The 12,715-nt window shown below is 40.6% G+C and overlaps 1 protein-coding gene across 1 annotated transcript in view; it reads left to right on the top strand.

Moving 5' to 3' along the window:
- The first annotated feature begins 1,668 nt into the window (after nt 1-1,668).
- DIPK2A (divergent protein kinase domain 2A) overlaps nt 1,669-12,715 on the top strand; it is a 24,192-nt gene continuing 13,145 nt past the window's right edge. The window contains exon 1 of the mRNA XM_032144042.2: nt 1,669-2,837. Within this exon, the coding sequence (XP_031999933.1) occupies nt 2,181-2,837 (657 nt within the window). The 5' untranslated portion in view covers nt 1,669-2,180. The remainder of the gene's footprint in view (nt 2,838-12,715) is intronic.

Raw genomic sequence — 12,715 nt, 5'->3', positions numbered from 1 at the left:
AAAAGATGTCAGAAAGAAGAAATTGGTAGTTAAGTAATAACTTGCTTTGTTTACAATTCAGCAGCAGCAGCAGCAGCCGCCTCACAGCTGAACTACATACAGCACAGGTCTCCAGAACCATCACACCAAACTCCTTTTCCTACGAAAATCTCACTTGAGCTTTTAACTCTATATTATATGGAGTTTGGGGATATTTGAAAGCAAGTTAAATAAAATTCCCACCAAAGGTGGCATAAGGCACTAGGTAGAAGTAGCCAAACTTAAGCACACAAAGTCAATTTCTAGAAAGCTTTGAATATTATTTCAATTTGTCTGTCCGTATTCAATGCAAATCGTTACAAAATCACGTCTATTTTGAATTTATTAAATTTCTCAAAGATTTTTTTTTCAAAATCTGAGTTCTTATAAAAATTTGTAACAAATACCTGTTACAATAAAACAATACTGAAAGTATTGTTACTTTTGATAACCTGGTATAGATGTTTCTTATTAACCCGCTGTAAAGAGTTGATCTACACATGCCAGTTACCATGGTCTTCTAAAAGCACTGTTCAATCCCTAAAATTAACTCAGTTAAGACTCAGATGTTTAATAACGTGTCAGGAACCACCTGTCCCTCAGACTAAAAATCACTTCTCATTTTAACTACTCTAGCACTAAAAGTGAAAAGCATAACAATGTATCTACTAGCGCTACTGCTAAACAGTCCGGGTCCCCTGAAACTCATCCCTAAACACAGTGCCTTCGTGCGGCATCTGCGCCTTACTTTGGCAGTCTGGGGTGACTGAGTCAATGTGACCGTGCGGAGCACCAAGCAGCTCCGGGTCCCCATGGCTACCGCCAGGGCAACGCTTCGCGGCCCGCTCCTCAGAGACCCTTCAGGGGCGGCGCCGGGAAATCAGCCTCGCGGAGAGGAACCGCAGGGCTCCGGGGCCGGGCTGGGGCAACCGGCGGGGAGCAGAGGCAGGCCTGACAAACTCTTCGCGGCTTCTTCGCGGCGCTTGGGGCAGACGTCCTGGCGACACCAGGCCGCGTCGGTTCCCCTTCATCCTATTTTCCCTTTAACACGGTGGCTTGAGAAGTTTTTTTTGTGCCCACTCAAGAAAATTTTAAATGATTTTACAGATACAACCCCAAAGATGAAGCTCCAACAAACCCGCCACTACTCGAGCCTTTCTCACCGTCTTCCTCACAGGCCCCACCCCCTACCGCGAGGAGCCAGAGCTGAGGGGAACACGAGCCCGCGTTGGGCACTCCCCGGCCCCGCCCCAGGCGCGCACTCAACCCATATAAGGCGAGGGGAGGCAATCGCGCCAGCTCTGCCTCCGCCTCGCGCATCGTCCGGAGGGAAGGATTTGCAATAGACTTTCTCAGTTCATTTCTTCTTATTCCCTTCTCCCTTAAAGGGCCGTTTCCACAAGGGTAAAAGGAACGCACCAGTAAACCACAATAATCATAAAAGATGACTGTAATCAAGAGTCTTTCTGAAACCAGAAGCCGCGAGTTCATGCCACCAGCTCCAGAGCCCGAGCTTCCCCCTCTCTGAACCACCCCCACAGCCGCTCCCGCGAGCTCGCGCTTACGCTTTCCGGGCGGCGCGCGACGCGCTCGCTCCGCCCCTCTGGCCCCGCCCCCGCCCCCTTCTTGGTCTCAGGAGAGCCAGCGCGCACAAGTAAGGGTGTGCGGCTCTGAGACGTGCGTTGCTGCTTGTGGGTGTGAGACATCCTAGCTGCTCTTCCCCTTCCGTGAGTCCCTCCTTTCCTCGCAGACCCCACTCGTCGTGGCTGGCTGCTGCCGCCGCGGCTCTCGTGCCAAGCCGGCAGTACGCGTGCGCGCGGGCACGGGCGCGCGGCCGTCGGGCCCCCGCACTCCCTCCCCCTCCCGCTCCTCTATAACTTGGCTGGCGTGGAGCAGGCGCCGCCGGAGTCGGAGGGCGGGGAGCTAGGAGGAGGGAGCTCGAGAGTTGTGGAGACTAGTGACTGGGGGAAGTCGCAGCCCGCTCAGGCCCGCGCCTTCCCGCTCCCGGTCTTCCTCTTTCACACACCTACTCCGCCCTCCGCACCAGCCCGCGCGCTAGCTCCTTCTCTGGAGCGGGTTCCTGCCGGTAGCTCTCCGGGTCTTGGCGCGGCGGGGGCGCCCCGGGGGTGCCCTCGCCCTCCCGTTGCGGGCGGGCGGGCGGTATGTGGCGCCTGGTGCCCCCGAAGCTGGGCCGCCTGTCCCGCTCGCTGAAGCTGGCGGCGCTGGGCAGCCTGTTGGTGCTGATGGTGCTGCACTCGCCGTCGCTGCTCGCCTCTTGGCAGCGCAACGAGCTGGCCGACCGGCGCTTCCTGCAGCTCAATAAGTGCCCGGCGTGCTTCGGCACCAGCTGGTGCCGCCGCTTCCTCAACGGGCAGGTGGTATTCGAGGCGTGGGGCCGCTTGCGCCTGCTGGACTTCCTCAACGTGAAGAACGTGTACTTCGCGCAGTACGGCGAGCCCCGCGAGGGCGGCCGCCGCCGAGTGGTGCTCAAGCGCCTCGGCTCGCAGCGCGAGCTGGCGCAGCTCGACCAGAGCATCTGCAAGCGGGCAACCGGCCGGCCCCGCTGCGACCTGCTGCAGGCCATGCCCCGGACCGAGTTCGCGCGCCTCAACGGCGACGTGCGTCTGCTCACGCCCGAGGCGGTGGAGGGCTGGTCGGACCTGGTGCACTGCCCCTCGCAGCGCCTTCTCGACCGCCTGGTGCGCCGCTACGCGGAGACCAAGGACTCGGGCAGCTTCCTGCTCCGCAACCTCAAGGACTCCGAGCGCATGCAGCTGCTGCTGACCCTGGCCTTCAACCCCGAGCCGCTGGTGCTACAGGTAGGCGCGGAGCCAGGGCGGGGGGCGTCCTGGTAGGGGCCGCGCGTGGGAACCGGAGTCGGGAGAAGTGGCTCCGCCCGCGCTTGCCGCCAGTTCGGACTCGGCCCGGCTGGGCCAGGCTGCAGGCGTGGGAAGGGGCGGCTCCGGGGGAGCCCCGGGGCTGTGCAGGGAGGCCGAGGGCGACCCGGCTGATGGAGAGTCTGCTCTTGTCACCTAGATTCGGGCGCATTTGGGATTTGACTGCGGATCTTTCAACGCCAGAGGGAGTGCGTCTCTTAACGCTGCCCAAAATGTCTCTACCGCGAGTTTCCTTCCGCTCTCTACCCTGCCTTTCTGCTTTTATCTGCCGGGGCTTGCAGGTCCGCGGCGCAGGCTGTTCACGAGCCCTTGGACCTTTCTTAGTTCTTCTGAAGTGTTTTCAACCGCGTTCGCTCTTCCTTTTCTGGCACTGGTGGCTGGCCTAACTTCGGTCTCGGAGTCTTTGTTTTCGCTCATTTATCTGGCAGTCATTTGGACAGCTAATTCGAGGACAAGCTGGGGAGGTTGAAGTCGGAGAACGGGACAGTGGTCGGGGTGGGTTTAATCTGTGAGCCGAGCTTTGGGTGGGATTAGAATCAGGAACAGGAAAAGTAAGGCAGCGTTGGACTTGGGGCTGGGAGGGCTTAAGGCCAGACAGACATTTTCATCCTGATCCTGTGACCTGCCCTGTTCATCTGGTAATCTAGTTGAAGGGAGATGAAATATTAGGCCACGGCGAGTATCAGGGAAGGAGATTCTTGCCTTTCGCCAATTGCGTTATTTGCTCTCGTCTGACTGTTTTGAAAAGTAATGTGCCTTTTAGGGGAATAGGATGGAATCTTTACTGGTGACATCAAAAAGAGAACAAAAAACAAAAACACTGTTTACTTTCGGAGTATTTACTTGTTTCTGCACATTCCCACCCAGCTTCAGTGCGGTGTCCTTGAGCAGTGATTACAACTGTGGGGTTGTGGTTTCTCCTTCTGTCTGCAGGAAAAGTTACCGTGCTCCTTTCCATGACAAGAGAAAAAAATGACTTAAAGTTCACAAGTAATTTTGGTATACTTCACATTCTTTCTGGGTTGCTAAGAATGTCACTGAGGGCTGGAGGTACAGGGTTTTTTTGTTTGTTTTTTCTAAAATGCATGAATAGGAAAGTGCAGATTTCTTTATATTATTTTCTTTTCTCAAGCTCTACACTGTCCATTTTAGCTAAAAGAAACCAGCTTCGTTTTGATTAGTTCAGCCAAATAATGTAACACAAATATTTTGCCTCAGATGAAACTTTAGTGTGGGTCTCAGTAAGTTTTAGGACATCAGAGGCTATGTGTATTGGGTTAATTTTAAAGTCAGAGTGTGTTTTAAATACTGCTGTATCTCCTAACTGAATGGATGCATAAAACTGGTTAAACTTTCCTTGAAGAAATTTTCTTTATTCAGTAGTTCCCGAACTAGTCAGTCTCTAAAGGTTTAGCCTATATTTATGATGTACATACACTTGAACTGAAGTTTCTCATTAAGCTATCTTTAAAAGAAAAAAAGCCTTGTTTATATTAGCAAGGTTGGTTCTTGGAGATCGTGTTAGCAGTTTGCTGAAGTAGGTACCCGGGCAAATTCTCTGAGACCCAGAAATTTAGCAAGGAGCTGTCTTAGTAATATACATTTACTGTACTTAAAATGCTGGCGTCCCTACCGAAAGATTTTTTTATTAGGTAATTTTGAATAGTGATGTATTAGTAACAACTAATAGTAGAATTGATATTTTAAGAACATTATGTAGCCAGTTCTTTATAAGTGTAGTCATAGCATTGAACTTGAGAAACTTTGGCATCTGATTTACACTAAGGTAAATTTGTGCTTTGTGCAGGAAGGTTTTATATTTTTTTACGTTTGAACTTCTCATGGCATTCTCAGTTTACTTTGTAGTTGAGATAGTCAAGTGTGCTTGTATCTTGTTTTCTGTTTAACTTTTCCCTCAAACTTACCCTTTATCTGTTCTCATCTTTAGTGATGAAACAGCCTTTTTTGAAAAAGCACAATTATTTTCTTATATATGACACATAATGACACAATTGCTCCGAGTGGGTAAACACATGGGCCATAGGATAAGAATTTGTTTTTAGTATGTGATGAAACATGTCTCCACGTTTTAGAGTGTGAGATTTGTAAGTTACATTTTTAATTTACACAACCCAGTTCCCAGGAATAGTACTAATACTAATATATATATTATAATTATAGCTAATTACGTACTGTGTAATATAATTTTGGGGTCTTTAGTACCAGCCAGTCATATAGGCATGTTATTTTTTTAAAAACTGATTAACAAGCAAGTAGAGGAAGAAGATATTTTTTAAATAAGAGTTTTCAGAGAGCTGCTGCTTTCTTTGTAGAATCACTTGATCTTTGGTAAAAGCTAGTGAATTTACAAGTCTGAACAATATACTTGAGGATTGGTGATTGTATAAAATTACCAAAATGAAAGGTATCTCAACATTTCTGTGATCAAGTACAAAGGTTGCTGTATAGTAAGTCAAACCATGATGTTCATTACCTTTGTTAGCTAGGAAACTACATTTTTAGTATTTATACAGGTTTCTATGAAACTGTTTATAGCTGTTTACAGCAATACTGGGATATTAATTGATGCTTATAGAAAAACAGATTTGGCTGTTTATTGCTTCATGTATTAAAAAAATATATTTTTAAGAGTACAAGTGTTTTAACAGCTTGAAGAGGAACTCACTTTTTTCCTCCAGGAGAGGGAGCTACTTGTCGAATTTTTGGACAGCTGGTGACAAACTAGATTTTTCTTATATTGTCCAAAAATTAACAACTTTAGAGAAAAAAAAGTCTTTGAACTGACTTCATCAAAGTATTCTTAACAAAACTTCCAGTATCATAAGCATGCTTCAAAATAAGCATGTAAAAATTTCTTTCGATAAGGTGCTTAAGAACTGAAAAATACTTATGAATTTAATCCATTAAACTCACCTCTTCTGATTTGAAAAAACAGTAAAAAATTGAAGTTGCTATTATGCCTTGAAAGGAGAGGTGAAAGATATTGTCTATAAGATGTTTACACACATACCGTATGTATGTAAGGCTGTAAAGATTTGTGATATAAATTTCCCCATATGAAATGGCATGAGAGTATGGCTTTCTTCCTATTGTTGGATAGTTTCACTAGTTTACAACAGTTTACCCATAGAATTATTATCTTCTAAAAAATGTTTATAAACATCAAGCAACAAGATAATGCTAGTAGTACCTTTATCTTCTACTCTGATACCCTTTTCTCGTCTTCACATTTTTATTTCACTGTGTGTATTTTAGTGCCAGGTATACTGTAATCCTATGGAAAAAAAATGGAGGAGAGGAACTGTGTTGATTTTTATATTGTGTAAATAGGAATCTTGGAGTATTCAAAAATGAAGTTGAAGTAATTGGCAAGATGACAGGTTATTGTTGATAAATTTTCTATCAGTATTTGTATTTAACCTATTGAATTTACAGAAGGGGAGTGTGTGTGTGTGAGAGAGAGAGAGAGAGAGAGAGATGCTGTCTGGATTTCTTGAAGTTCAGACAGAATCTCTGACTTTATAACCTGAAAGTAGTGAAGATGGTCTTGTTTGTGGGAAATGGAGAAAGCTCTTTGTTGTTTAGGGGGACAAGCTGGGAATGTTACTATTTGTGGAACTTCATTTGCCTTAAATTTTCTGAATCATGGTTTTAATAGGATTTACTTTATTTTTATAGTATATGACTATCATTAAGCTATGGCTTTTAAGCTTGCTTTTCTGTTCTTGTAAATGATATAATACATGCAAAGTACTTCACGTAGTATCTGGTAAATTGTAAGCATTCAATAAATGTTAGATATTGAATAAAGTAAAGGTAACTTCAACTGTCTGATGCATTTGATCAGCTGTTTTGAAGCTCATTTGGGGTATGGATCACCTTAAAATAATGGTGATTTTGAATATCAACCATACTTTAGTTATACTGATTTTTGTCCATTATTACTTTGATATAATTTTTTGTAGAAAACTTTCAGTGAATGTTGTTTTTGCCTTTAAAAGTCATTTATATAGGGAACAACATATTTTTGAAGTTCAATGGTGAAAATGTAGTTTTTGAAGTAAACAAAAGGTTATTTAGCTAACAGTACTTTAGAAAAGTTGATAGATTTTTGCTATTGGACTCACTTCCTTCTTTATAAAGTGAAGCTATTGGATTAGATCCTTTTCAGCTGCAACATTCTGGGGCTTTCAAACTCTTGAGAAATTTATTTTTGTTGTTGTTGTTGTTTTCGTTTGAACTTTAACGAGTGGGTTTAATTAAGCTCTTCTGAAAGGGGATTGTGAGTTGGATGCTCTCTTTCAAGCCTTTCTTCCTACCCCCAAATTTTTACACACATGGAATCAAATTAAAACAAAACAAAAACCAAAACCTTCCTTTAAGGGGAAATATGTGGTGTTAAGGGTAGCCAAGGATCTTGTGAGGCAATAGTGTGCAAAAGGATGTTCCAGACTTTGTTTCAGGAATTTCTTTTCAAACAACAGCTTAAGGAACCACCTACTTCTCCTTCACTGGCTGTTTCTTTAGTAACTGTCTTCCTAGATTTCCTAGATTTCTTCAGAACACATTAGAGATGGTTCTTAGTAGAGCAGTTTTTAATCCAATAAATTTTGTAAGTTTTTGAACTTTTTGTGGCTTTTCATCTGAGAGTCCATTGACACTTTTGATTGCCCTTCAAGATAATCAAACAAAAATAAACAATTCTGGGTACCTCAAGTCCAAAAAGGGGGTGGGTACTTTTATTTTAGAAAGACCGTAGAAACAGACAATCGCCCTTAAGAAAGCATCACTTCAGAATCAGTATAGCAAAGTCATTTGACATCCTGGTCTAGTTTCTGGACGTATCCGTATCTTTTGACCATTATGAATTTTGTCCTTTATATACTTTTGTCCAGTCTTTGAACTATTCTTTATATTTCCATTGCATAGGTTAGCACATATTCTTCACACGTGTTGGGAAATAGAAAGCTTGTTTGTATAGGTCTTCTGGACATGGGTGTCCAGCTTCCCAGGGGATTGTCAAACTGGTTTTTATTCTGTTTTTTTGGTTTGTGGTCCCTGGCTTACTTCCTATTTTTCTGTCATTGCTGCTGACTCTTCACAGAATGCTATTTTTTTCTTTCTTCAGCTTTCACTCATTACCTATAAATTAAATTATGGCCTTATAATTTAAATCCTGCATTTTTCTAATACATTTGATGAACTTTAGTCAATGATTGTAACATGACTGAAAATTATTAGTGTAAGGTGAGGTTAGTATACGGTGATAGGAAGTTGTCTGTGACATTCTTGAGAGCTCTTTGAATTTATAACCAAAAGAACTGAGTTTGTTCATTTTACAATCTGTTACAAGGCATTTGGATTCAAAGGATGGGAAGACGGCCCTGGGAAACAAGTAGCTTACTATGTAGGAAGTAGGTACACAAATAACTAATTATTATACAATCCAGGTAATGTAATAAGCCCTATACAAAAGGTATATATATATATATATATATATATACACACACACACATACACACACACACACACACAGTCACATGACTCAGATGACTCAGGGAGGGACATCTCATTGTATATTGATAGGAATGGTACCAGGGAAAGTTTCAGAGATTTTGCCATGAGATGGGCGTGGAGAGTGGGAGGAAGGGTGGAGGGGACAGTATTGATAGAGCATCCAGTTCACATTCTGTATTACCACAAAGTTGTTGGATGGTATTGAGCAAGTCACTTAATGTTTCAGATTCTAAGTTTTTTTAATCAGTAAAGTGGGGTTGTTAATACTTACCTAACAGGATTGTTTTAAAGATTAAAGAAGACAGGATTATTCAAGTAATATCTGTTAAATATTTTCAGTTGTAAAGCTTTTTACAGTGTATTATTTCTTTGAAAATCAGCTTATTCCATTTTTAGACAGCTATAGTAGTTAAAAGTTCTTTAGTACATTATGCTGATGTCTGTCTTAGAAATGTAAAAATCCTACTTTTCTTATTGCAGACATTCAAATGTCACCGTTCTTACGTATACGTAAATCATATGTACCTATTCAGGCTATAGTTTTTTAAAAAATAGTAGTTTAAAAGGGGGTTAGGGATTTGTCTCATATAAAGTATAATGAATAGAATGAATATGGTAGGAAAGAGGGTTTAGATAAGGATTAAGTAGTAAAAAGCAAATAGTTTCTTTTTTTCTCTGTGAATCATTATTGTAGTTTGGAATTCTATTTGGTACATTGGCAAATGGTAGTACAAAAAAACAGGTTAAGTCTGGACCTTAGACTGAGACAGAATCTTAAAAGATTTATAATCTGAAGTAAGTATGATGCATCAGTGTCTTCTTCGTATTTTTTCTTTCTAATGCTTTTTTGGGGTTTAATTCTGAAATGAAAAGATCTGACAGTAATTATGTGGAATTGGTCAATAGTGCCAGGAACTGATCTGTACACCCCTGGGACACAGTAAGGGTCAGTTGAGACTAGTAAACTTACGCATATTTAAAACTTGTGAACAAGTGAAGTGTTTTTGTTTTGTTTTGTTTTCTGTTTTTTTTTTTTTTTTTTTTGTGGGGGCAGCATTTCTTAAGCAATTTATTCTAAAAGATTATTTCTATTAAATTTAGTTTTTTAAAAATGTGTTTTGACATCAGTTTCCAATTTTAGATACAGCTGTTGGACATGATATTCAGTAAAATAACACAACCTTACTATTTTCAAGGCATTGCTTAATATTGTTGGAATTTGAGGTGGGTGGAAAATGGCATTTGGAAAATTATTTCATGAAATAAATGGGACATGTGCTAGGACTTAAAAATCTTGAAATTGTTAAGCTTTTACAGTATTTGCAATGGATTTTGGCTGCTGCTTAGCAGTATAAATTAAGAAGCTAAGATCTTAGAGAAATTTTAGCAAAAATTCAGTAACCATTAAATCATCTCAGTAATTTTACTATATCTCCCCTCCAGACAGTTCACCAAACTGTGAACACATTAGTCTGTCACCAGTACAGTTGACTAATCTTTATGAACAGCTGTTATAACATGCGTTACTACAATGGGATTTCATTCAAATTTGGGCTTTAAAAAATAATTTTAAAACTTGTTAGCTCTTTCTTTCTTTTCTTTCTTTTGTGTCTGTCTGTCTGTCTGTATTTTGACGGAGTCTCACTCTGTCACCCAGGCCGGAGTGCAGTGGTGTGATCTCAGTTCACTGTAACCTCTGCCTCCCGGGTTCAAGCAATTCTGCCTCAGTCTCCTGAGTAGCTGGGATTATAGGTGCTCACCACCACGCCCGGCTAATTTTTGTATTTTTAGTAGAGACGAGTTTCACCATGTTGGCCAGGCTGGTCTCAAACTCCTGACCTCAGGTGACCTGCCCACTTCCGCCTCCCAAAGTGCTGGGATTATAGACGTGAAGCCACGGTGCCTGGCCCCTTTAAGCATATTCTATGCTTTTGATGGCATATACTTTCTAAGAGTGTTTTCAAGCTTAAACTTTTTTTTTTGTAGAAATGCCAGTTATGTAGAAAATCGATATTCGCATTTTAGATTGTATGTTTTATTAATAGTTTTTTTCAAGTTAGTTTGTTTATACTAAGAACTTTCAACTTTAACAAAAATCAGTCTTGCATGGTAACACATCTCTTGGTCTGTATTTATTTTCTCTCAAGGCAAACTGCAAAGCTATGTTCCTTTTAATGGAATATTATGAGGTAATGAAGTGTTATAAAATATTTTGTATAGTGTAAAAGGAATTTTTATCTTTTAAATTTAGTATACAATATTTTTGGTCATGTAGGAGAAAAAAGAATACAAGCACTTTTAAGTAGACTCTATTTTAATCTATTAGTCTCATGTCATTTATTTTTTGTAAGTAAATAAACAAAACCAAAATGTATTCTTTTATGTATCTTTACTCATATATTCCATGTCCACCCTTTTGATGACTGTGTTATGGCATGATAGAATGAAATGGCCTTATTAACCTGGCAGGATGATGGATATTGATCAAAGGGTGTTATCGTGATATTTTAAAGACTTGTTTTTTAGAATAAGGTAAATATACCATAGCATACTGTTTGATTTCAGTGTGTAAGATAATCCTGAACATTAAGATTTTGACACGTATTTGTTTTTGCATGACATACATATAGAGCATGCTATAAAGGCTGTGTTGAAGATTTCTGTTTGATTCTGTAAGTCCCAACATGATCTGGTCCTTGCTTCACTCTCCAGATTCCATTACTGCAAGTCATTTCCCCATTCATTTCACTGCAGCTGCTTTGGTCTTTTATTCATTTCTGAGAAGATACTTTCTGGCTTTTCATGTGCCTGAACTGCCCCATCTCCAGTCTGTTTAATATTAAACTCATCCTTTAGGTCTCAGCCTAGGTGGAGATCACTTAGGTTAAATAATCAATATTAACATTATTTTTCCAGCATAGTGTTGGCTTCTGGAATGCTCCTATGTGATATATAAACCGTTACCTTTGTAAAATCTGAAAAATTCTTAAACAGATGATAAATAAACAGAAACAAAAACAAAAAATAAAACCCCAAAAAACCACCCCAAACTAATAAAGTTTAACTTCAACAAAGGGATATTGGCTTGAGGGGGGTTGTGTTAATCTATCTTTTGAATTCATTTTGACTCTTGTGAAGATAATTATAGCTTGGGCTAAATTTGCTTCTTACTACCTGTGTGACTTTAGGTAAAGCATTTAACACTGTACTAATAAGATTGAACTGGATTTACAATTGAGGTACAGTTAAACTCTAAATTTCTTTGATTTTACATTTTCTTTATTGATCACATAAAATATTTGATTTTGATCTAGGTAGATTATAGGTTATTTCAGCATTTGGAATTTGTTTTGTGCTTATCAGTAATAAAAAGCAAGTTAAAATACTGTGTTTATGTGTGTACACGTTTCCAATCTTTAAGTGTCTTGCATTTTTAGTGCTTGTGGATGCTCTCTACATTTCTTATAGCATCAGTGCTTTTAAGAGTTTAGTGACTAGTCTGTATATTTCATTATGAATTAGAAATTACTGGAGGTCAGTAAAGATGTTTCTCTAATTTAGTGGTTCTTCACTCTGTTTGGAAGGGGGTTCATTATTTGTAGCTGCCATTTTAGTAGGTGTTTAGTAGGTACACGAAGATAAGCATATCTTTTGATGAATGTCCAGAATTGTTATTTAAAAATTTTAAATAGAGAAAGCCCATCAGACTAACAGCAGATCTCTCTGCAGAAACCCTGTAAGCCAGAAGAGAGTGGGGACCAATATTCGTCATTCTTAAAGGAAAGAATTTTCAACCCAGAATTTCATATCCAGCCAAATTAAGCTTCATAAGCGAAGGAGAAATAAAATCCTTTCCAGACAAGCAAATGCTGATTTTGTCACCACCAGGCCTGCCTTAAAAGAGCTCCTGAAGGAAGCACTAAATATGGAAAGGAAAAACCAGTACAAGCCATTGCAAAAACATACCAGTTGTAAAGATGGTTGACACTATGAAGAAACAGCATCAACTAATGGGCAAAATAACCAGCTAGCATCATAATGACAGGATCAGATTCACACATAACAATATTAACCTTAAATGTAAATTGGCTAAATGCCCCAATTAAAAGACACAGACTGGCAAATTGGATAGTTAGAACCCACCAGTGTGCTGTATTCAGGAGACCCATCTTACCTGCAGAGACGCACACAGGTCCAAATAAGTGATGGAGAAACATTTACCAAGCAAATGGAAAGCCAAAAAAAAAAAAAAAAAAAAAAAA

Source organism: Hylobates moloch, unplaced genomic scaffold (genome assembly GCF_009828535.3).
Source record: "Hylobates moloch isolate HMO894 unplaced genomic scaffold, HMol_V3 SCAFFOLD_22, whole genome shotgun sequence".
In the NCBI taxonomy this organism is placed as follows: domain Eukaryota; kingdom Metazoa; phylum Chordata; class Mammalia; order Primates; family Hylobatidae; genus Hylobates; species Hylobates moloch.
Note: the sequence above shows the minus strand (reverse complement) of the source record. Positions and strands in the feature narration are given on the sequence as shown.